This window comes from Acomys minous (assembly GCF_964271855.1).
Source record: "Acomys minous genome assembly, chromosome: 14".
NCBI lineage: Eukaryota > Metazoa > Chordata > Mammalia > Rodentia > Muridae > Acomys > Acomys minous.
Genome location: NC_140496.1, coordinates 82,222,259 through 82,247,994, shown reverse-complemented (window position 1 = coordinate 82,247,994; position 25,736 = coordinate 82,222,259). Strand labels below are relative to the sequence as shown.

Genomic DNA, 25,736 nt, shown 5'->3' with positions numbered 1-25,736 from the left:
AATGTCGTTTTAGTTTAAGGTCATATATATTGGCTAAGGCTTAATGGCATTGAGCTCACCTGTCAATCACATTAGCTAGGTATTTACAAAACAGATTGACAAAGGGAGCAGCACGGTTTATTAGCGCGAACACATCAGACAGAACACACAGCAGCTGGGCAGTGCAGCCCCTGAATGTGCAGCACTGGTCGCTGTGCGGGCACTCTGTGGTTGCTGCTCACCAGTCTGTCATTTCACCTTGTTTCTAAGTGGGAAGGAAAACTGTGCTGCAAACATGGGTCTAAGCAATAATTAGGAACTGACCGAAGAATGACTGACATGCATATACTGATGGCCATCTGATTAGTACTTTAACATCCTGGCAGAGCAAAACAAAGTCTGAACACGTCACTGAATATTTATGCTTCACATGCCTATCCAAACCCAAAGTACTGTTATTTTTGACAACTGGTCTATAAACATCTAAACTCCAAGTGTTCTGTTTGTTTGTTTTGTTTTGTTTTCAAACAGGGTCTCACTTTGTACCCTGGTTAGCCTAGAACTCTCTATGTAGAGCAGGCTGGCCTTGAACTCACAAAGTTCTACCTTCCTCTGCCTTCTGAATGCTGGGATTAATTACATGCACACGATACCGCCCCACCCCCAATTATAAGTTGATCAAATGTAACTTTAGTTGCTGCTTCAGTTCATTCGACATATGCCTGGTTAGCACTTACCAACATTTTACTCTTTTTTAAATTAATTTTTAAAATTAATTTATTCTTGTTACATCTCAATGGTTATCCCATCCCTTGCATCCTCCCATTCTTCCCTCCCTCCCATTTTCCCCTTACTCCCCTCCCCTATGACTGTGACTGAGGGGGATTACCTCCCCCTGTATATGCTCATAGGGTATCAAGTCTCTTCTTGGTAACTGGCTATCCTTCCTCAGTAGAAGAATGGATAAAGAAACATTTTACTCTTGCATGCCTATGGCTTTTAGATAATCTATCAAAGACGGTCCTGACACTTCAAACTTCAAACTACTTTCCTAGAAGCAATACACACTTTGCGCCTATTTTGGAGGGGCAATTTACAGAAAGAAACTTCTTGGCTGAGTTTAGCTCATATGCTTCTTTCGTTTTCTTCTAGTTCCCCCCATGCAATCATTTTGAGGAATCCCATTATTGGATGATGTCCCTACGTGGCCACGTAGTCGTTTCTCTATAATTTCTCATTATAGAGCTTTAGTCCCTTTAATTACTGTTAAAGAACGTAAAGACACACCACTTCAGCTGAAAAGAAATTAGGCCTATGAGAAAGTGGCTCCACAAAACGCCTCATTTTAAAGGTCTTTCTTACTGCAGTTCCTCATGGTAATTAGACTGAAAGTACCCTTTTTATGAACTCTTAATAAAAATAGGCATACATATTATACTTGTGTGACCCAGCATTTGAGAGCCAGTGTCTAGTCTGGGTAGAGTCCGACAGATGTCTACAGGAGTATAATGAATCTCCCCATCCCCATTGTGTGTTAACCACTTGTAGTTATTGGACTTTCTACATTCTCTTAAAGACACACACACACACACACACACACACACACACACACACACACACACACACACACACACCCTGGAGAAGAGCAGAGGAGAAGAAACAGAGATCAAACATGTATACCTGAAAAATTTCTCGTAGCCAGCATGGTTGTCAAGATTGCACCCTATCAAACAAATAAGAGAACAAGGTCACAGTTGCCTCTAACAATCTCTGACCTAAAAACATGGAGCAGGGGCTAACAAGTCTCCTGGTTTTATTTTCAGATAGGAACTTCGCCAAACTGCACCTCTTCCTCTGAGGAGAGAGGGCACAGCACACACTGTCACATCTGGCCCACTACTGGTCCTGGGTTCAATTATGGAGCACTCTCAGTTTCCCTCAGATCCAGGAGGACTCAGTATTGAGATGTACAGTGTTGAAAGCTTTGCTAAAACTTCCCCTTTCGTTGGCTTTTCTTTTCACCTCACAAATCAGCCCTCCCACTCCTCCCACAACAATGTCAAATTTCTTACCTTCAATTTTCGTCTAGCATTAAATTTCTTCAAGCAGTCCACAGTCTCCTGCCTGTGCATCATGGAAGCAACAGTAGAACGTTGCTAAAAGGAGAGAAGAAAGGGTGACTTGGTGATAGTTAAAGCATACCAAGGGCAATAAAGAGTCTCAGGTCCAACCTTTACGAATGGCACCTGCATGCGTATAACCAACTTGCAGTACTCTATAGGAAAGCATGGCTTTGTGAAGACTGTCAGTGACCGAGCTCAAACACACTGATGGATAGAAGGTACAGAAATGCTGATCATTAACCGCCAGGTCACCATGTTAGCAAGCATTTCATCACATTTCTATTAGAATACCTCCCACTTACTTAGCATTATCCAGCAACCCTTGACATTAACAGAAGGGTTTAGATCCCCTTATACTTTACTTTTTCTTAGAGCTTCTACGAGACACTCAGACCACTGAAGCTATCCTGTAGCCCCTAAAACCATCCCTAGTTTCTACATTTCACATATTTCAAAGGCTGCTTAATCATAAAGAACTGGGCTTTATAAAAAGTTCCCTCCTGGGATACAGTAAGGTTTGGTGTCACTTTCTTATTCCCTGCTCATGAGTCTTAATCAATAATGGCATGGAATGTACTCATTTCTGCTCCTGTAGGCAATACTTAACAGTATGTGCAGTTTAGAGTTTGCTATAGGCAATGGTGATTTTCACTATTATAAAATTCATTTGTTAAACACCTTGAGTCCAAAATACATTAAAGTTCATCTTTCTCTGCAAGATTATTATAAGTCTATGAAAAAAATGACTAAGGGTTTATTTTTCAGCTTGGCTCCAGGGGCATATGAGAAATGACTTACACAGATCCATGGGTGTTTCAGTGCCTCAGAGGCTGTGATGCGTTTGGCGGGGTTGATGGTGAGCATCTTGTTGATGAGGTCTTTGGCTTCAGGTGTCACTGTGTCCCATTCTGGTGATGGAAACTTTAAAGATAGAAATTAGTAAAAAGCTTTTAAAAATAGACACACTAAGCCAGACATGTTGGTACATGTCTCTAATCCCAACACTAGGGAGCCTGAGGCAGAAGGACCAGGAGTTCCAGGCAAGCCACAGTTATATAGCAAGATCAAGGGTAACCTGGCATACACGGCATCCTGTCTTATATATCCACCCCAGAGTCAAAAAGCCAAATATATTCCTTATTTGTATAAGCAGTGAACTGTTTCATAAAATTTATTACATAAGTTGCATCAAAAACAGATTAATTCATATGACTGACTAATGATACAAAAAGAAAAACTGACAAGATAAAGTTGGTCAGGTTTAATTTCATTTTGATCCACTGGCTTTGATGTGAGCATGTCTGAAATATCAATGTATAAATTTCTAAAACACTTAATCTAGAAATAAGGCTTGCAAGATAGCTACACTCTATCAAGTGGGTGCCACATGGGCCGAATGGAGAAAGAAATCATCTTGAATTGTCATCATAGTTGATTGTTCCCAACAAGAAACCATTTCTCCATCATACAGTGATTGAAGAAGGGTAGACATGACAACTGGCTGCACAGCGGCTGGACCAGGAAGCAGATCCGAAGCATCCCCAGGCCAAATTTACACCCGCAGAGGACTGTGGTCACTATTTGGCAGTCTGGTGCTAGTCAGATGCACCACAGCTTCCTGGATCCCAGGAAACTATTACATCTTAGCAGTGTGCTCAGAAAATGGGTGAGATCCACCAAGAACTGCAGTGCCCCCAGCTGCCTGGCTCTTTATGACAACACCTTCCTGCATGAGGCACAATGTGTCAAATGTGGAATGAGTTCATAAATTGAATGAATTGGACTAAAGTCATCTGTTACATCTGGCCTCTCCCCAGCTGACCAAACATCTTCAAGCATCTAAAACACACAAAATATTTTCTGGAAATTCATTGACTCCAGAATCAAGATTTTTTTATGCAATGGAAATAAACTTATTTCTCACTGTCAAAATATATTGATTGTTTAATATATTTAATATATTGATTAGCTGATTCATAAAGATGTGTTTGAATCTAGTTATAATGACTTGAAATTTATGGTCTGAAACTGTAAACCTTTTGCACCAACTCAAAGCTCATCCTATTTTTGATAATTAACCTTCCTTTTACATGATAAGTATATTTTGTAATAGATAGACTGTTCTTCACAGGTTAAGAAAGAAATTTACCCCACACTAGTTAATAAATGACAGAACATCAAATTATTAAAAAAAAAATAAAGCAAGAGCAACAATGCCCTTGCCCTTGGCCGTGAAACAACCCACCCTCATCCAAAGCTGTCTGGATACTTAATACATACATCGTAAGCTCCAGCCTTGATCTGCTGATACAGTCTATGCTGGTCTTCATCCCAGAAGGGTGGGTATCCCACCAGCAAGATATAGAGGATGACACCTGAGGAGACCATAACAGATAATGAGTCAATGTGGCTGACCAATAGGGTATGAAGAGAGAGGGGGGTGCATCGAGGATGACTTCAGAGAGACACACTGTGACCTGCTCTGAAACCTCCCCTCTCTGAAGGGGACAGCTCTTCCTTTCTCCCTTGTGCTCCTCACTGACACCTGGTCAGTCCACCCCCATGGAACAAAGTATTGCAGGCAGGCAGAGCAGCCTAACGATGAAATACTTCTGTCATTTTGGAGGACATGTTTTGCCTCCCTGGATTCTTCTCTATATAGATTCTATCCAAGTTGATGTTTGCTTTTTTTTTTTTCAATCTACTTTCTTATTTACTGACCATGAAGAACATTGTTGAATGTAGTACCCCAGTTATAAATCTATATTCTAAATCACTGGTGTCTCTTGAGATACTGATACCATACAAAAAGACAACCATTTTCTCTTCAATAGTCTGAGCTTTCAAAACTAAAAGTTTTTCTGCAAAATAAACGTCATTGAAGAGTCATATATTATAGTAAAGTGAAAGAGGAGAGTGCCATTGCATGCAAAATCCAAAGTTATAAGCACCTAGTTGTAATACAATTTGGGATTCATTGTGAAAATATGTAAGTATAGGCATTGTTGGTACACACACAAGACTGGTTCTGGGATTGCCTCACAGATATCAAAGTGTGCGCATGCTCAGGGCTCATTTTCAGAATTGCAGAATTCATTAGAGCTATAAAATTCTGTGGATTTGAAATAATGTATAACTTGCTTAACTTCAAAAAGCCACAGGAATGCTGTAGGAGTTGCTGTGCTGTGTTGCCTAGAGACAAGGGAAAAGTCTGTGCACATTCCGTGATACAATTGTGTCCCCCTCCCCCAAATATTTATCTGTGGTTGGCTGAGTCTGTAGATATAGAACCTGCCTGCTGAAGGGTATCTGCACTTATGAGTTAGTCAATACATGATTCAACATTTAAATTAAAAATAGACTCATAGACTTTGAATTTCACCTGAGGTGATATATGCATATATTCTCCTAAAAAAGAAATTATGGTCCCATTTGCCTTCAAATGTCCTTCTATTACTTTTCACACACTAGTAATCTGCTAAGGTCTTTGTTTTTTCTGTTGTAGATTTTCCTAAAGGAAGGTCTGAGGTTCCTCTGGCCTTACTTTAAGCTCTACCCCTGCTGTTTTCTTAAGCCGGGAAAGTCCAAGGGAAAAGACTAGGGCAGGTGAACCTCTGCCCAGACACCCTGGGACATTTTCCCTTGCGGGTGGTGGCCCCCTGGTTTCTGGAGCTCTTGGTGGTACAGGTCTTACCCCACCCTTGTCCGTTACTCTGGACTTATTTAGTCAAAAGTTAGCACTGAATTAAAAAGGCTTTGAAGAAGCAGTTTCATCTCCTGGGACTTTCATAGCCTACTTCAGGAATGCAATTTGAAATAGAGTTTCAGTGTCTAGACGGCAGCTAGAGAATAGTTTTGTGGTGGAGGGCTTGCCTAGAAAGCTTGGCTCCCTGGCTGGGGCTGATCGTCATCACTGCAAAGGATGCAGACAACCAACCAAAGCCACCCATGCAGAGCCAGCCACACAACAACCCCTAGAGAGTCACACGGCGGGATGACAGTTTTTATCTTGAATGTTCCCAGGTGCCACATGTTAGAGTCCTGGTCACTAGGAGCTGTTATGAAGAGGTAAATCCTACAGAGATCTCCAAGTGACTGGAGTATTTTAGACTCCTGTCACTCCTTCCTCTTTTGCTCCCGGGTCATTAGGTGAATGGTTTTGTTCGGCCACGTGCTCTGGCTATGAGTTCAGCGTGTGCTCACCACAGGCTCAAATGCTTTGGAGGCCAATATATCATGGACTTCAAGCTACAATAAACCTGTCATCTTTGCAAGGTGATTATCTGTGGCATTTTGTCTTAGTAATGGGAACATGATTAAAACAAAATAAAACATTTTAGGTATTACTCAGTTTTTAAAAACTATCATGGCTTATATACCAAGGCTGAAAATGTACTTTATAAATTGTACTGTTGTAGACTTAATGTGCATTACTTTAATGTTCATATTATTTTTAGTATCTGATGGAAGAGGTGATTCAATAGTAATGATAGTCATGGTGATGACCAATAACTGTAATTATTTTTTCCTAGGATGAGTTGAAAAGAAACTCATTTTAAATAGTTTTAGTTCTCACTTGTGATTCAAAACATGAAGAAAAACATTTGTTTTGTAATATCCAACATTGTCCGGTGAGTCTGGATATTTTTCTAATAAACATGGAGTTGGGTTGTTAGAAAATGATTAAACAGCCTCTTGGCTGAGGCAGTTTGCGCTCTAAATCAGGCTTTTCTTCTTTGGGGCTCTTGCACGCAGATAACACCTGACATCACTTCTCTGGGAAGCAGAAGCTCCCAACAGCCTTTCATGCAAGGGAGAGCCAGCAAGGCATACTATACGCACACTGGACAGCAATTTCCTCAAGACTGAAACACTCCACACTGCAGGGAGGCTTGCTAAGGTTCAGGAAGCTCTGATTCAGAACTTCATCCCGGAAAGAGGCTCAGCAACTTGCAAATCTTATCTAAGGAAGACTGTAAAACTTAACAGGCCCCTCTTTCCCCCAAGGTTACTTAAGCAGCAAACCCTGTTGGGGAGAGAAGACTCGCCCTGCTCAAGCTGCCTTCACACTGTGCAGAGGTCCAGGATGGCAGCTTTTGTCAGTTGCTACCTGCAGTAAGGTGTGATTTTGGTCACAGGGATGGTTTTGAGTCATCCATCCTCATATAAGCAACACCAGTAGATACAATGGCTCACCAGCTTGGACTCAGGTGTAATTATTTCTTTGATCTGTAACTGGTGCCATATTTCAGGTGAGTAGAAATCTCCCCAGGAAAAGTTACACACCACCTCATTTGATAAACAATAAAGTGCCTTATACAGAATATATACTCTAAATACTTTAGCATAAATAGTGGAAATAAAAAATGAGTTGAGGAGAGAAAAAAATACTATTGGGTAACTGAGGTCAAACTGTTAATTCCTCTTTAAAGCATTCTCTAAGCTTTAGATTTTCTCACTCGAGCCCACGGGCTTCTGAATTATGCTTCCTTGTAGTTCTGTTCTCTGAAAATAAAGAATGGCCAGGAGAGTTGTAGCATAATGATGATGTCACATCGTTCCTTCTTCATAGGTAATGTGCTTTAATGTATTGCTCCACTTAATCCTATATAGTGGTAGATATATTAAAAACAAGGAGACTAAGTGGTTAAGTTAGTAGCAGGCTTCTTGATGGTACCACTTTCAAAGTTCTCTGTGGCTATTTTTCCTCCATGGTAGATCTTCTCACCTCAATTAACCTAATCAAGATAATTCCCCACAGGGATGTCTGAGGATTAACCTAATCTAGGTGATTTCTTAAAAGGAAGTCCGAGGGTTAATCTAACCTGGATCCCTCACAGGGGTGTCCAAGAGTTAACAACCGAAATGATTCCTCAAAGGGGTGTCTGGAGTTGAACCTAACCTAGATGATCCATCAGAGGGGTGATTAACCTGACCTACTTGATCCCTCCCAGGGATGCCTGGAAGTTTGTCATCTAGGCAATTCTAGATCTTGTCCAGTTAACAATTAACATTAACTACACAATGAGGATTTCAGGGGGACTGATGTAACCTCAAATGCCAGCTGCCTCTAAGGACATAAGTGGCCTTTGCTAGTAACTGCCTGAATGGTTCGCTAGATGGCATTCTAATACATCCCACCTTTCTAAAATGGGAAGGCCTTCTCCTGTTGCTTGACCACTCTAAGGTCCAGTCCACAAAGGAAAGGCTGAGCAATGGCCCATGTCTTTTGACCTTTATCAACCTGTTTTTGTAATCACTCAATTGACTCTTAAATGTCTTCCAAATTTCAGAATGCTCCTTAATTTTTACCATCATAAACAAATGGATTTAATTTTTTGTCTGTTTTTCTTAGCAACCCTCTAACTGTTCCACCTTTTGCAGGTGGAAATGAGTTTCATGTTGGCTTCTATGTCCTATGAACAGAAACCTAACATTCTTTAATTTTTCTTTCTTTCTGAAATGACAAGATCCTCCTGTTCTCTCCCTGGCTGAGATGTGGAATCACCTAGTACTGATTGATAGGAGGGCCAAACAGTATCCCAAGACGAGAAGGGTGATCACTCATGTGCTCTCTGTGGAGACACAAATACATGTGGAATCTATATATCAAAAGAGATTTAAGAAACTAAAGATAACAAATTAATAACAAACATATGAAACAAGAAAGTGAACAGGGAAAAATGAAGATAAACACTTATACTAGCCATTGCTATGGAATTTTAGTAAGTCGTACTTACAAATGGAGTCTTTTTTCTGTACTTCATGATATACTGACATGAAATTTGTATTTGGAATAAAACAGTCTCAGGATAGGGGACTAAGTGGGGGTAAAGTGAAGGAACCTCAGATGTTCATCACACTACTCTCTTCTTTTGTATATTTGAACATTCCTAAAATCAACAGCCTAAAAACCATTTTTGACACAATTGGTTTCACATAACATTGTTAAATGATGCTACCTAGTTTTCTTTGGTTTATATATTAATTTATGATTGGAAGATAAGAGAGAACTTTGATTAATTAGAGTTTGCAGAGCACTGATTACTGATTAGCAGAAAGCCTATCAAGAATATCCTAAACTTTTAAAAAATGAAAGCTAATGTTAGAGAAAATGATTCTCTAATCACCATAATGATCAAACATTGTAAAGACCTTTCTAGTGGGAGAAGAAATGATGGAAAGCTGAGGAGCTGAGGTGAAGCTAAAGGAGAAACCATCCAAGACATTGACTTCACCTTGGTAAGTGGAGCACACTCTACTGGGCACCTACAGGAAGATCTGGAAATGCACAATTAGCCAGAGGGACAGGCATGGTCCACCGGATTGTATAATTATCTTATGATGGGAAGTGCTAAACAGTAATCACGGGATGAACAGGATCTAGAAAAATCAAAGCTAGCAGGATAAAAGCCATTTCTTAGAGGATAGAACTATCTATGCCATGGAACAGGGTTGGCAAAGATGAAAAATAAATGTTGATACTTCCCCATATAGAAGACTCAATGAGGTATCTGGCCAAGATGACTAAGGGGTATCTAAATGTCTGAGTCTTCTAAAAAAAAAATTATATGTTGAATCCCTAAGCTCCTTTGTGATGCTTTGTGGAAGTGGAAGGTAGCTAGTTCACAAGGGCGGGGTCCTTAAAAAAAAAAGAATTAGTGCCCTTTAGAGGTCAAGGCATTTTCTGAAGAATAGGAGTAAGACATTGGCAGTATTTAATTTTGAAGAGACCTCACTAGAACCACCACTGGCTTCAGCATCTTAGTGTCCCAGCCTCCAAACTATCAGTCACACATCTGTAGCACTTCCATGCCTCTGTGTTGCTTTGCTACAGCAGCCTGGATACCACCCATATGCTCTGCTATCTTTGTTGTCTTGTGTACAAATCCTAAAATCTGCTTCCCTAAAGGAGATTCTACCTGGAATGGGCAGTGGTACCAAGTATGGTGTTCATCAGAATTATATGGCAAGCTTGGGAAAAAAAAGCAAGATTCTCAGCCTTACCTGATAGACTTTATTTTATTTTGCAGTTGTATTTTTTAAAGGGAAAGCATTATATTTAAACACAGAGCATTGCGTTGCACATGAAAAAGACGCACAATTTTCAAGGGCACTGTTCTGTGGTGTCAAGTAGATTCACAGTGTTAAGAGCGGCTCTCCAGAAGGCTCGTGCCTCTCAACATTGAAACCTTTCCTCTTTCTGGCTTTGTAAATTAAACTGCTTCAGATACCTGGACAGAATCATGCAAGGCTTGTCTTTTTTATACCGTTCTTTTATTTTTACTAATGTAATGTCTTTGGTAGCACATGTGAGAACATTTCCTTTCTTTTTAAGGCAACATAATATACTATTATGTATGACATTGTGCTTAATAGACTTGTCAACAGCTATCTTTACCTTCTTGTGAATAATGCTACTATGAACAGGTAGACACAATTCCTAAAAGACTCTTTCAAGTCTTTTAAATATATACACAGCAGTGAGATTGCTGGACTATATAACCACAGAGAGTGTTATCCAATACTTCTGGGACATGTCCCAGAAAGCTGAACTTTTGATAAGACGTCAGGTCATACGTATAATCTGAGGTCCACAGTGTTAAAAGCAGCAAATTTGGGGAATTACATGTGCTCAGTCTAGAGACATTTAAGAAAATGTCATGTGCTCTGAGCAGGAGGTTAAGATTATATTCGAGAGCAAAGCCCCCTTGGTGGCTACTGTTGAAGACAGTGACAGACAGTGGTGTCCAGTGTCAGGCAGCTACAAAACTGACAGCAGCAGTTTACTGTCAACTGGGGGGGCGGGGATGTCCAGCTAACAAAATGCCCAGTGTTGACTTTTTCCAGGTAAAGTATGAGAAGGCGGTGTCCCTGGGATTATGTGCCTAAGGACACACAGTTTACTATGCAAGAAAAGAAGAAACATATTCCATAATAGTCCAAAGGTTTGGCCAAAGTCATGGTACATTCTGTGACGGTCAGTGATATACTGTTACTCATGACCATTTAAAAGGACATCTAATATGAGAGATAAAGTTGTAAGAAGCATAAATATATTCTGGGAGGCAAGCCTATGTTTACTGGCTTCCCTCCTCTACCCTCTGTCCTTTATTTTTAAGGAATTTTTATGAAAGGAACTCTATTAAAATGCAGCAATCCAGTGACATCTATAAACATTTATTCATCCCAGGAGGGAATTATGGCAGCTGCTTTATATATAAGAAAACCATTAAAATCAGTTTACTATTGGTGATAGCAGAACACAGCATTATTTCCTGCCTCCCTTTGTGTGTATCATCTACATTTCACTAATGGACTGGCTACTTTCAAAGACCAGGTACCAGTCAGACCATGCTCTGAAATCATAAAAGCAAGAAACCATGGTGGTGAGATTTCCCGAGTGCAGATAAGTGCATGTTTCTGATAGTGTACAGCCTCCTTTTAGTCCCTATATTCACTCTGTGCTGCTGTCTACTCTGTGTCAACCACCAGTATGACAAAGACCCTGCTATGGTGACCGCTTACAGCTTAATTCACATTGAAAAAACTAGCTCATTTTTTGGCATGATTTTTTTTCTTAATTGACTAGCACCATTTCTTACTACACAATCAAGTATGTGTTTTTGAATCAAACAAAGCTAATTGGTAAGAGAGAAAGTTGATGAATGAAAAAGCTTACCTTCAAGGTAAGCCATAAGCTAAAATAAAATGTGATAAGCAAGAAGAAGATGCAATTTTACAATTAAAGTAAATTTGATATTCCTTCATGTCACTCAAGTAAGAGCACATAAAAATATAGTAAAACAGTGAGTTGAAACCAATAACAACAACCGAGATATGCAAAAATACCAATAATCCTGTGTTCAGTAGTGGTCATTTCCCTAAGTCTGTGCTATCAGAGTACTTAATTGAACATAACAATGGGTCATGTGTTCTCTGGTGGATTTCTAGACACGTGGCTAAAAGATGTTCACAGTCTCTGCATCTCTTCCTTCTACTTTGTCTGTCTTCTTTGCGTTGGGTTAGACCCCCGTTTAGTTGCTCATAGGCATGTTAGTCATTCACAGTGTACCTACATAAAAGCCTGTATCACACAACCCTCTGGTTACTCCGCCAGGACAAAGACACACCAGTAAGAGCCAGTGTCTTCAATCTCCAGTGATACCCTGGAGTTGTGTCACAGCAAAGTCTGGTCGGACAGACCGCCCCTAAAGGGAGGCAATTATATATGATGGCCCAACTGTATCCTGGAGCAGTTCATGAGAACCAGCCTGTCCCCGATCAGCCATCTCTAAGCTGGAACTTAAGAGAGTAAACATGCCACACCTTGACCTTTGACCTAGGCTTATTAATCATGCAGAGATCTTGCTCCCTTTACAGTTCTTCCACTACTTAAGCTGAAGTCATGCCAACACCCCAGACACAGACTTGTGGTCGTGGGCTCTCTTTATTTACATGTATCAGTGAGGTCACATTGGTTAAATCTTTTTTCTCTGCTTTTCTATCTCGTAGTCTCTTGAATAGCACTTAAGGTGGGTGGCCAAGTCTAACTTTTTAGGACTCCTGGAGCAGGGACATTGGCCTTAATACACCAGTAACTCTCCTCTTATTCTGGCCCAGTAACTGACTACATGGTCCCTATAGAGTTTAAGATCCAAACATAGGCACTCTTTCTACGTGCCCCAATATGTCCCCAAAATATGACTCTGTTAAATATTAAAATATTTTCAAGAATATGGCAATACTCCATAAGATCTCTCATTGTCAGTCAGCCTGACTCTTGGTCCAATCTCCTTCCCGTAAGTTCATCAGTAGAAACAGATCTGGGTGGGGAGCTAATTTAGTGCACGGGAAATAATTGAGCTATCTACCTCATTAGTATTAAGACTTGGATAAGAACTGTTTGCACCAGCTCTCACTCAAAGGCACCTTGGAGTTCATTTTAGAAAACAGCTTCAGGAAGGCAGAGGGAAGAGAATGTTTGGGATGCGTCTAAGACCTTAGCCTTCGATCAAGAGTCACTTCCAAACCTCAAGAACGGCAATGCCTGTTTTCATTTTGCACTCACTGCCTTCCACACTGTGAAACATTCTCCCTTCAATATGTTTCTTGTCTGACTCTCCCACAATTCTGTGAGGGCATAATAATCTTATTTTATGGGTAAAAGGAAAGAAAAAGGCTCAGCTATTAGATTCAGTGCAAGCCCAACACTGGAAGCCAGGCATGATTACAAATACAGTCCTTTCTCATAACCACAGTTTTGGATGCAGAGAGAACTCAGAACATGCAGGATTCCATCAGTTAGCCATTAAATATCAAGTTGTTGCTAGGGACATAAAGCTGACAAGGAATGGAACAGTATATCATTTAGACATAGAGATTTCTCTTAAACTAAAACTGAATCTAAGAAGTTATTTTCAGGACCTATAAATCAATATTTAAATCAACATTTTCTGGGTTTGCTGACAAGCACAGGACTGAAACATGCCTGCAGCACACCATAGTCAGACTTTAGTAGTTCATACCTACTTTAAGATAGTAACAAGGAGCCGGAGGCTATGGAGTATTTAGAACACTAAGTTGTGGTGAGCACTTTAGTAGAAAACTATTTCAGAGTGACTTGCAGCACTGGTCTTATTTCAGTCTTCTACCTACTTGAAGGACATGTCAACATGTAAATTTATTATTATAAAAAAGGGTGCTGCAATTCTCCCCATTGTATGGCTAAGTCTGTAAGGGTATTTTTTAAATTAAGGTTGGCACTCATTTTCAATATGTACTCCCATTCTTGTAATTCTGGCCAAGCATCCTAGGCAAATAGTTTTGTTGGAAGAGCTGGCTGGCTCAGTATCATAGGAGCATTTGCAAGGCTCTGCACATCTCTGTTCTCAATGTTCTAAAATAAAGCACTGGCTTACCAGAGAACTCCTGGAAATGTCAATCTCCCTACTCCAGACCTAATCAATATGTACACTTTCCCCAACTCTCCACGAATCTCTGAGATCAAGTCAAACAACACTGGTTGCTATGGAGTATGTGTGCCCGTCTCCCAATTTACATTTTAAAATCCAACCGTATCATGATGAAGTTGGGAGTGAAGCCTTTGGTAGGAAAAAGGCCTCATGACTCAGATTGATGGTCTTATGAGACTCTTTTACCATATGTGAACTAAAAAAAAAATGGGTATCTATGAACCCTCACTGGACAGAATATCTACAGAAACCGAGATCTTAAGTGTTTCCAGTTTCTAGGGTCATTAGAAATACTTTTTAGTTGTTTAAGCCATTAGGTCTCTGGTGTTTTGTCCTTGCAGCTCAAATTGACCAAGACACTGGTCTATTAGAAAATTTGTTTGAGCTGGAGTGATGGTACACACCTTTAATCTGTGTACCTGTGAACTCTGTGAGTTCAAAGTCAGCCTGGTCTACAAAGAGAGTCCAGACCAACCAAGGCTACAGAGAAACCCTTTCTCGAAAAACCAAAAACCAAAAACTATAACCAAACCAACCAACCAAACAAACCCCCAAAAATCTAAAATTTGTTTGAAAATATGATTTCTTACCACATGCCCACATATCCACTGGTTTTCCATAAGGATCTTTACGCAGGACTTCTGGAGAGAGATATCCAGGTGTGCCAGCAAAACCTAGGGGAAACAGGTGCTTATCAGTCAGGGTTGGCATGACAACATCAATAGGAAATGACCAAGTAAGAGAGACTGCTTTAGGAAGCTTCTTTAACTGACAATAAGCACTGTTTGTCATACCTTGTAGTTTATTTGAAAACATACATACACACACACACACACACACACACACACACACAAACACACACACGGTGTGGAGGTCAACCTTGTAGGCTATGCACTCTCTGTGATACAGGAACACTTTTGTTTAGATGGTTTTAACATCACTCATATGAAAGTTCAAACAAAATCTGTTAAAAAAAATAATGAAAAGACTGAGGGTAGTTCCTTGAAAAAGGTGACACCTAAATGCCTATGACAGACAATCAGTCATATATGAAAGAGGAGCACAGGACGTTGACATACTAAGGAAAAATCAAAAGCAAATTTTCAGAAAATATTTTTTTAAACAAATATCCTTTGGGTACAGGGCCATGAGGGTGGGGATAGGACTGCCAGTAACTGAAAGACTCATTCTGAGAAGAATTGAGTCCAGAAAAATATCAGTTCAGTGTGTACTAATAAATAGCCAGGGTGTACTCATAACTGGCAGCTGAGAGGAGACTCAGGGACACACAGAGGAATCACCAGTGAATGCTGACCAGTGCGACCTCCAACTTCGGTGACACAGTGAGGGGTACTGGATGTCAAAGACAGCTATGGATTATACAAATTAGTGTAGAATTCAATAAGGAATGCTTAAGTAACAATAAAAACTTTAACTAAACTCCAGTGGAAAACATTTTCTACTTCTGAAAAGTGAGTTTTTCAAATAAAGAATATTTAAAAATAACAAAGGTGACCATTTTCATTTGAAAGTGTTCTTTCAAAAGGCAAAAAATGGAAAATGGAAAGTCTCTTTCAAAGGACACTCAGTAGAAGTTCCTCCAACCATAAACTAATAACTAAGGCCGAGTGGTTGTGTTTACTTACTGGGAGGCTAAGTATCCAAGAAATGAATTGTTCCTCATTTCTACAATGACTTATATACTTACTTACCACGTATGAAAAAAAAAAAAGAAAAAAGAAAAGGAAGAAAGGAGACATATGACCGAGTTACTTCTCTAGCAAAATTAGGTTAAATAAAAAGCAAAGGAATTTTTTTTGTGTGTATGTGCCTAATCTTCACTCATTTGATTACTTTTCTCCTTCTCTGTTTGGAAGAAGGGGGTGGCTCATGAGGAAGGACTCCAGGCAGGCAGCCTCTGCACAGCCTAACTTCTACAAGGCTCACCAGTAACCCACTGAGCACCCACTGCCTGAAGCTCAAGGATTACCTAAGGGCATAATGTGGTGTCCTGGAAACGGACTGGTGGGTACAGTTGTTGCAAAATGTTCCCCAGTGCCTGGTGTACTCTGTACTGTATATGTCCTTCCACTGTACTTACTCTCACCCTCCCTTTCCCAACTCCTCACGCATGATGCACAAAGAGAATCCAATGGAAAGTATCTAAAGTTCTGACGAAGACCAGTGCCCTGAGTGTGTGCTTTCAAATCCCTTGTGCCCTTCCAGCATGTTCTTGTTTTGAGCTCTTGGCCTGACTAGCCTCTTTAAGGTTTCTTGGAAGTGAACTTCTCATTCTCACAATGATGCAGATATTTGAGTCTTATTTTTGTTCCACCATCATTCTCATTAGATGTCTATATTTTTCTCTGTTAATTTCACTTTTTATATGCAATCCATGTAGTCCATAATTTAAAACTAGTAATCTTCCATTTGTCTTAAGTAACTAAGTCATAATAGATGACCGAGAGCAGAAGAGTTTATAACATTCTAATGACATAGAAGAAAATTACTACTTGAGAGTCAGAAATGAAAAGGTCAGTTTGAGGATGGTGGCACACATATATAAAATCCCAGCACTTGGGACTTTGAGATCAGAGGGTGGTGAGTTCAAGACCAGCCAGAACTACACAGTGAGAACCTAAATAAGTAAACAAACAAATAAATAAATAAATAGATAAATAGATATTTGAGCCCTCACCCTGAGACTAAAATGCCAAGAGAATGCCAGAATTCTTACTCTTATTTAAAACCTCCATCACCTGAACTGTCTGTTGGTTCCAGTCTAAATATTTAGAATCATCCATCCAAAGGCATGGGTTTCAGGAAACAACACACTGTACAAAGACCTCGTGAATACAGCATGCTGCAGCGCAGTAGGCAAGGTCTTCTTCATCCTAAGGCTGCAGGGCTGTTATGCTATACACTTTCAATGTTAATAAGAATGTGTTCTCTCCTGAGCCAACATGGTTTTTACTCCATAGAACTAAACAGGACTATCCAAACAGACAACGAAAGAAACAGAAGTACCAACTGTTGGAAGTATAGCCATTAGATTATCTTTCCATCTTAATATTTAAAATGAAAGACATAATGGCAACTGAGTAGAGCAATCCTTCCATAAGGCAAGATCCTGGCAGCAAGCTTCTGGTACCCCAGCAACAATAAAGCGCTCAAAACAGACTGAAGATATTGTTTCCATCCTTCACCTTAGGAGAAGTAAGATATGTGTGTATGGTTTGTAGTAATTTGTTTTAATTTTACAATTTAACAAATGTGCACCATAGGATGTTAATTTTCATAGTTTTGGCCAGTATTCAGAGAGACCAGGATTAGAGAGTGAGAAATGAGTAAAAGGAGCCAAGTATGTGGAATTAAAAATGAGAATGAACATACAATAAAATCGTTTTTACATCTTGCAGTGTGCTTGCAGTATGATGTGTGTGACAGAGGACAACCTGAGGTATAGTGTCCCAGGTACCATCCACCTTGTTTTCTGAGACAGGGTCTCTCTATGGTCTACACCCGTCAAGCCGTCTAGGCTGGCCAGAAGTGAGGCCCAGGGTTCTGGTACCTGTCTCTTTCTCCCTAATGTGGGGCTTCTCAATATGTGGTACCATCTCCAGATTAATTTTCTTTTCTTTTTTTCTTTTTTGGTTATTTTTGTAGCCTTGGCTGGCTTGGACTCACCTTGTAGATCTGGCTGGCCTGAAACTCTCAGAGATCCACCTGCCTCTGCCTCCCTGAGTGCTGGAATTATAGGCTTGTGCCACTGAGCCTGGCATTCCAGATTAAACTTTAAATACATTATGTATTATTAGTGTGAGGAGATAGTACTTACATCCATAACATGTGTGTGGAGGTCATGCTACATATTTAAACCCTCTTATTAATTCTTAAAACAGGATCTATTTTACCACAGAATTATTCTTTTTAAAAACATGTATACGATCTTGTTCTCTCAATATTTTCTGATTATAGGCCACTTTAACATCAAATCCAGTGTTTTAAAATTAGTTTAGATGCTGGTAGGTGACTATCCCCATCTTCCAGTGGCTAGAAACCGGCATTGGGAACCAGGAACTCAGGCTGGGAGAGCACTGTGCACACAGAAGGGTAGCCCTACTCACCAAACCACGCCTGCTGGTCGCCTTGAACTTCTATGGCTAAGCCAAAGTCTGCCAGTTTCACAGCTGCTCCTTTCGATTTGCTAGCTAAAAGCAAATTCTCAGGCTTTATTTAGAAAGAAAAGAGAGAGAGAGAGAGAGTAAAGTGAGACTCTATTTTAAGTAACTACTTAAAATTACCAACATTTGTATAAGATTAAAGGGGGCAGGGGAGAGGGGCTGGGAAACAAACTCATGCACTGATGTCACTCGTGGAGAGTTCCACTCCTAAATCCCAGGGAAAGTGTGGTTAGAAAACGGTGGAGAACAATCACGTGCGCAGGCTTCAGGCAGATGCACTGGGCACTGCAGAGGCAACAGGGAGGGATACAGTTAGTGGAGCTTCAGTCTTCACCTGCTCACATGCCTTCAAGGACCACTCAAGGCACACACTTGGCCACTGACACGGACTCGGAAGCCTAACAGAGCACAGACATTTTCAGCAGGAGGAAGCCTCGCATGATGATAACCAGAGTTGGACCAATCTACAGACATTTGGCAAAAGAAACTGCAAATTAAATCCCACTTGATTTTCTTTTGAGTTTGGACTGAAATGTAGTGATTTTGATTCCTCAATGTTTCCAGACAATTTCTGGAGACTTACTCTGAATTGTGTGTTAAAATGGCTGTCTTTAAGAATCTGTTTATTCTTAAAGGCAGAAAAAGTATACTGTTTGCCAAATGTTATAGTTAGCTGTAAACAGAAATTTATAAGCCACTTTTTTTTACTATGTAATTTACATTCCTTTAAAGCGTGACTAAAATGTTAAAGATATTTATTCTCTCACATAAAATACTGTGAGAAAGATCCATTTTCCTTTGGTATTGATCATTGCTCAAGGACTAATGAGGCAGACTTGGAATGAGGCTGTGTCTACACCATAGTTTCCCAACCACACTGGAATGTTGAAAACAAGCACTGAGACAGAGCCTGTGACTTCCTTGGACCTCCTTGTGCATTTTAAGAAACAGAGTGGGGAGATGGTTAGGGAGAAAGTGTCGAGGATCATGTACAGTGAAGCCTAGTTCACCCAGACATATGGGTGAACAGGACTGGACTGCCGTACACATAGGAGAATTGTTCAAGATCTTCCTGTTTGGGGATAAAAACCAATCAATTTAAAGCCTATGTCTCCACCGAAATAGCTAGGAAACAATGGCCATTCCAAGCACCAAAACTGTTCTCAGAAAACATAAAAACTTTATCAGCCAAATGATTTTGCCTATTTGTTGACAAATAAGAAAGTCCATAGCTTTCATCAAGTTGACTCCTCTCTCTGTTTGTTGTATTTGTCCATTTTGTGGGTTGTTTTGGACTTGTGTAAACACAGCCTACACCAGTATTTATTAATCAAGCCAGCCATGCAAAGTAGCAAAACCCATAAGCAGAACTTAGAAGAAATTAGGTTAAATCTATAAGAAGTCAGAGTGTGAGCAAGCAAGTTTTAATTAAATACCAGAATTCTTCAGGCGATTGCTGCTCACTGCCATCAGATTCACTACTACTGTGACCACTGGAAATGTGAAAGGACCTTTGTAGCTGTTCAGGGCTGAAGGATGGTTTTGAATCACCTCAACATTAAAGACATCATTTAATTTGGAGTTTGAGAGGAAGGTATTTCAAGAATATAAAAGTGCTCTATGCTGGTGTAACTTTCATTATGATTCAGTGCTTGAAACTGCAACCCTGGGTATTTATCTGTGTCCTAATGTATTTAATCAGGATAAATTTATTCACTTCTGAAATGTTAATTTCACAGCTAAAGTTTATGATCAACTACCTTTCCATTTTCTAATTCAGTTGACATAATTTCCCACTACTTCTGTATGAAATAAGTAACTTGGACCAAGCACATTGAACTGTAGGCAAGAGTTGATTCTTCTTCTTTGGAACTTTAACATTCCAAAGGACTGTGATATCAGAAATGCATGCCAATGCACATCCAATCAAATTTGCCAACCAGACCCCTTCACTGAACGAGCTCCAGTCATTTAAGAAATCATGGTCATTTTAGGACCTTTAAGTCTAATGGTATAGAAGTTAGCTGAGCATGTGCCAGTATCATCAATGAGTAAACTCTTAAAATTTATTGTGCATTGACTCTTACCCCTACACTGAAAAGCTTCTGGGCAGGGCTCGATGCACAAGACTTAAAAACTAAGTCTCTGGCATTCAGAAAATAAATGTATGCCTTAGAGTTTAATCAGGCATGGGCCATGAATGACTGGGGCGGTATTCACAGTTAGAGCTGACTTAGAAGGCCTCACTCTGGGACAAAAAAAAAAAGGGGGGGGAATCCACTAAGATGTGAGTTTCACCTGACACCCATGAAGACTGTTCAGCAGCAGCTATGTACAGGAGAAGGCGGCCTACATCCAAGGGATGGGATGCATTTAAAATCAATAACACTGAGATGTCTTTGCATCTGCGTATACCATTTAGGCAAGCGTAACATTGATTCTATTTAAGGCATCTGTTTTTATATATTTCACTCTAAGATTGTTTCAAATGATTAGCTTTAATAAAACCCTAAATATATCACACAAATTTTACTCCTGTAGAGCTTCTTCCTACTCTTTAGAAAAGACCAGTTAGAATAATTTTTCTGTCATAGCCCGTGAGAGTGCAGAAGGTTGACTTGCTGATAATTTCTAAATAAACTTTTAGTGCGGACTGTCACATGTGTTTTAGGTTTTCTTGAATCACTCCCACTCCTAAACTTTGACTTGAAATTCTACCGGACTATAAAAGCCCATTGCTGAGTAGTTCAAACTCTGAATGCCTAAAAAAAAGAATGTACCCATGACTAGGTTACACTCAGGCAGAAAAAAAGTAGAATGTTGGTGAATGCGTGGCTGTCTGCTTAGGAGGGCTCTCCACCTCGGGCCCTATGCTGCTGCCCCATTGTTTTGACTTCCTAGGATGAACGTGACAGGCAGAATCAGGAGTAGACACCTGCCAAAACACCTGCACATGAACAGCCTCAGCAACGCTAAGAAATCGCTCAAAATGATGACTCAGGAAAAAATGTGAAGTCAAGATTCGTGTGCTGACTCTGACGCTGACACTACAGCCCTGGTCAACCACGGACCCCTGTCATCGACTGATCACTCCCTTGACCTCTCAGATAATTATGAGGCTCCGGAATTGTGTCTCATGACAATAGTGGATTTGTATCATAATGTCAGACTTTGTAGGGACAGTACACACACCGGTGACTAAGTATTGCATTTCCCTGTCATTTCAATGTGCAGAAACATTTTCCATCTGTAATGCAGGCTCAAGACTGAAGAGATGGTCATATTAATCCCCATGTTAGCCTGTTTCCTATGCAGTGATCACTACACTCCCACAATGTGATCACGTTTTAGGTTAGTTTTTAAATAGATTTTCCTGACATTCTCACGCACAGGTTCCCTCTCCACCCCATTGCTTCCTAATGGTGCAGGATTTTCCATGACATCTGGTCTCAGTGTCAACAACCATTTATAGCATATCAGCTGCAATGAGCAGCAACTGTGTGCAAGTTTTGTTCTGTATTTCCATATGGATATGAAAGCAATTGCTTTTGAGAGGATGTGAAGACTTACTGAAATTATTCAAATATCTTAAAGTACTTAAGCAAGTTATAAAACCACCTTTAGAACTGGTAGTGATTTGGAGTAGAAAAAAAAAAGGCCCAACAAAATCAAGCCCCTGAGTTTATAAAGGCAGAGATGTTCCAAAAGAAGAGGACTGTACTTGATGTTAGAGTTCTTAACTTCCCCACCTCTTGGAGGACACAGGGGTGTATGTGTGTGTGTGTGTGTGTGTGTGTGTGTGTGCGTGCAATATGTATGCATGCACCTGTGCACATAGAGGATAACATGGAGTGTTTTGTTCTATTACTCCCCACTTCCATTTTTGTGCCAGGGTCTTTCTTGAGCATGGAGCTTATGACTGGCTAGGATGGCTAGCCAGTGAGCCCATGGGATCTGGTCTCTGCCTTCCTGGGATCACAGGAACACTGTGCTGGACTTTTATAGGGTTGTTCTGGATCCAGAGTCAGGTCCTCACATTTAGGCAGCAAGCACTTTACCCACTGAGCCATCTTCTCAGCCCTAGGATTCTTTTTCTTTATATTTGGTACTTGTAGTGCTTTGAGCAAGAATGCCCTCATAGGCTTATAGATTTGAAAACTTGCTCACCAGGGATTGGCGCTATTTGAAAGGAAAGTAATAAAAAATAATTGCAACCTACATCTAAATAACACAAGACATAATCTTAATCTTGAGTCTTTAATTAGCATCACCTTTATTGAGGAGATACTGGAAACAGCAATGATCACATGAGCATTAGTCACAGGGTTTATTTGGCATACATGTAATCACTGTGTCTAAGACTCAATCATGTGATCTCTGTCTATATATAAGACTCCATTATTAGTAACATATATGTCAAATGAGTGATTTACTATGAATATTTTAATTTTCATTATGAAAATAGCAAATGATTTTATTGTGACATATTAGTTGATAAATTCCCCTAGACACTATTGTAATATTTTTTAAAGTCTTTGAGAATTCCTTTCCTTTATTTTAAAATTTCAATAATCCAACCAGAAACTAACTATTCTCTGCTTTTCTTTTGCTAGAGAAGGTGTGAGCAAAGCTCCCAGAAATGAACTAAACAGAATTTTGAACAAGCAGCAAAGTTTGGAGGCAATCTTCATTTGTTTAATTTGTGCACTGGGTCAGGCGCTTTTAGCTCCTGTTTATTATTATTACTTATTATTATTATTATTAGTTTACAGGAGTGGGGTCCTGGTTTTGTGGACTGAGCACAGGGGACTTCTGGGTGATGTATGCACTTGAGTTTTCAGTCAGGGAGCCTGACTTTTGGCATCCGTGCACAGGCAAACAGATTCACTAGAACCAGTCTGCTCCTCATTCCTGTCTCTTCCTTGGCCTCGACACTGTGAGCACACCTTGCTGAGTAGAATGAACAACATAAAGTGTAGCTGGTGAGTGTGCCCACAGCCACCGCTTCTCAACAGCCTCACATACTCCTCATACACAACAAATGGCAGAATGACCCCTTAATGTATGGGGTTTTCTTTCTAAGATAGCTAGACAAATGCTATTTGGAACTGATTATACCTTAAGCTTTTATCCAAAGACAGTTTGGAGAAAAATAGGACAAGCACTTTGTAGCTATTCAAAATTTAGCATTCACAATGTTATGTACTTACTACCCATGCCTACAAAGACTTACTGACTGCTCTGCATTACGCCTGTTTTGAAAACTAATTCCTTTCTACTCCAATCATAAACTCTTTTGAGGTAGTCACTAAAATTACCAGAATTAAAGTGTCTGTCTGTCTATCTATCTATCTATCTATCTATCTATCTATCTATTTATCATCCTTCTATCCATCGATCCTTTTACCCCCCACCCATCTGTTTTCCTATCTACAAGATGATTCCACTATTACATATTACTCAAAAAAGGAGCCATCAGGAAAGCAGCACCCTCTGCTGAGGGATACACAGGACTTTGCTTTTCAGTTAACAGCCTCACTTGTGCCATGAAGCTTCCAACTCTGCCTACAACACTATCACCTAATCGCAACTGTTAGAAACTCTAATCCTGCCTAGATATGAAACAATGGTCCCACCTCTGGATACAGAAACCACTGTTGGCCATAAAATACATACATATGCACTGAGAACAGCATGGTGGTGACTGATTTCCTCCCTCAATCTTGAGCCATCTCCTATTTGTTTTCCCCAATTTTTCTGCTGTGCCTCAGTCTTGGTTCCGGATGCTGATAATTTTGTATCTTATGAATTCTGGAGGCAGTTAATCATTCAAAACAGTGAGTGTTATTTTAAGATATAGTTGTTCTTTTTGTGGATAATCGATTACGATTGCTCTTACATTATAAATGTGCTTTATATACATTTATTCTTTTGTTTGAATTTCATCAGTTTCTAAATTGAAGACATACATTGCAAGCCTTGGCCAGGTCAAGACCTTTTGCTCTAGGCACTGTGGAGCCACATAGCTGTTGGTATTGGAGCGCCTTAAAATGGACGGCAGCCATAAGTACTTGATAATATAATAAACACAGAGCTGCCATGTTTTTCCCTAAGTGATTTAAGCGAAGTAAGCCATATGCATTGAGTATGTGAATTCCATGTGAACTAACATACAAATCAGGATAAAGAAATAAGAACAGAAGGCATAGGAACTGTGAGGGAAACTTCTGCTTTAAAGCCTGGTGATGATGGTCTGTATATCTGACTACACTGGTAAACGCAGCACTTCCAGCAGTGTATTTATCACATAGAAAATGTATTCATTTGGTTAAAAAAAAAAAGGCACAAAAAAAGTCAGGAGTTTACCACACATATGTGTGTAGACAGCGCCTTTATTGTACACATCTTAAACTCTATTAGTCCAATTAGGGAGTGGGCGGCTGACAAGCACTAAGAAGCAGACTCAGTAGGAGTCTATACAAGTCAACTTGACAAAACTAGGTCAGCAATTACGGAAATTACAGGAAGTGCTGTCTGAAGTTCATCTCCAGCCTTTCTGAGGATCAGAGAGGCAAGATGGAGAAATCAGAGCACACAGCGCACTCTTTCTGTTTGGAAGTAAGTTTTGCTAGAAAGCACTTGCCTGGAATTTTCATTACTGAGTTTAGATCTTATGTCACAAGACTGTGTCCTTCATGGCCAATGTCTCAGGCCACTGCCATTTTTGATTTTCAAGTTCTAGTCTTTGAAGGGCTTGTACACACAACAGCGAACCCATGTCTTGACCCCATAAAATATGCCATAAAATTGAGGGAAGAGAATTCCCACTTTTCACGTTTGGCTTTAGGATACACATTTGGTCACATCAGTGCATCAAAATGTTTCAAGTGGACGTTAGAGAATCTGATGAAACAGCAGGAACAGTGTGTGTACTGACCCAAGCCCACTGGACAGGGAAGAAGTCCAGTGGGTGCTGACAGGAAACACAATGGGGTCTGACTGCTCCCATGATCACTAATGAATTTTCGAAATGGTTGCCCATGATAGGACTTTTCGGAGGCACACACTGTTTTCCTCTATCCTAATAGGTAGATGTGGTGTTAGAAATGTGCAATAGCCTATCCTGACTCTTCCAAAGAAAACAACCTTAAGCATGGCTTTGTATTTCACAGTTTAAAATTCTCAGAATCAACTGAAATTGACAAAGATTCTGGAACACAAAGTCAATGTTTTGGTACAAATCAGACCCTCATATAAAAAGACTGGGTATTTGGGTATTGAGATGCATTTACTCATTGACCACTAAGTAAAACTACAGATTCATAGATTTTTCCAGTCCTGGGGGGGGGGATGTTGTAATGTTGTCCAGGTCCTCTCACTGACAAGTGCATTGCCTCTGTACTGACATTTGGTAATGCTGGGGTTGCAAACAAAAAATTGAAAGTACAATATCCACCAGCACACTGACTTGCCTT

General features: G+C 40.0%; 1 protein-coding gene and 1 long non-coding RNA gene across 14 annotated transcripts in view; one reads left to right on the top strand and one right to left on the bottom strand.

The window, feature by feature from the left end:
- LOC311583772 overlaps window positions 1-25,736 on the top strand; it is a 671,074-nt gene that overhangs the window by 49,869 nt on the left and 595,469 nt on the right. The gene's annotated exons all lie outside the window — the stretch shown is intronic.
- The window catches only part of CAMK2D (calcium/calmodulin dependent protein kinase II delta), a gene marked incomplete at its 3' end in the record, with an annotated part of 237,778 nt that overhangs the window by 44,386 nt on the left and 167,656 nt on the right, over window positions 1-25,736 (bottom strand). For all 13 annotated transcript variants that reach the window (XM_084757609.1, XM_084757608.1, XM_084757610.1 and 10 more), the window contains 6 exons: window positions 18,205-18,307; window positions 14,668-14,751; window positions 4,383-4,477; window positions 2,901-3,023; window positions 2,052-2,135; window positions 1,660-1,702 (listed from right to left, as the gene is read on the bottom strand). In XM_084757609.1, the coding sequence (XP_084613735.1) occupies window positions 1,660-1,702; window positions 2,052-2,135; window positions 2,901-3,023; window positions 4,383-4,477; window positions 14,668-14,751; window positions 18,205-18,307 (532 nt within the window). The remainder of the gene's footprint in view (window positions 1-1,659; window positions 1,703-2,051; window positions 2,136-2,900; window positions 3,024-4,382; window positions 4,478-14,667; window positions 14,752-18,204; window positions 18,308-25,736) is intronic.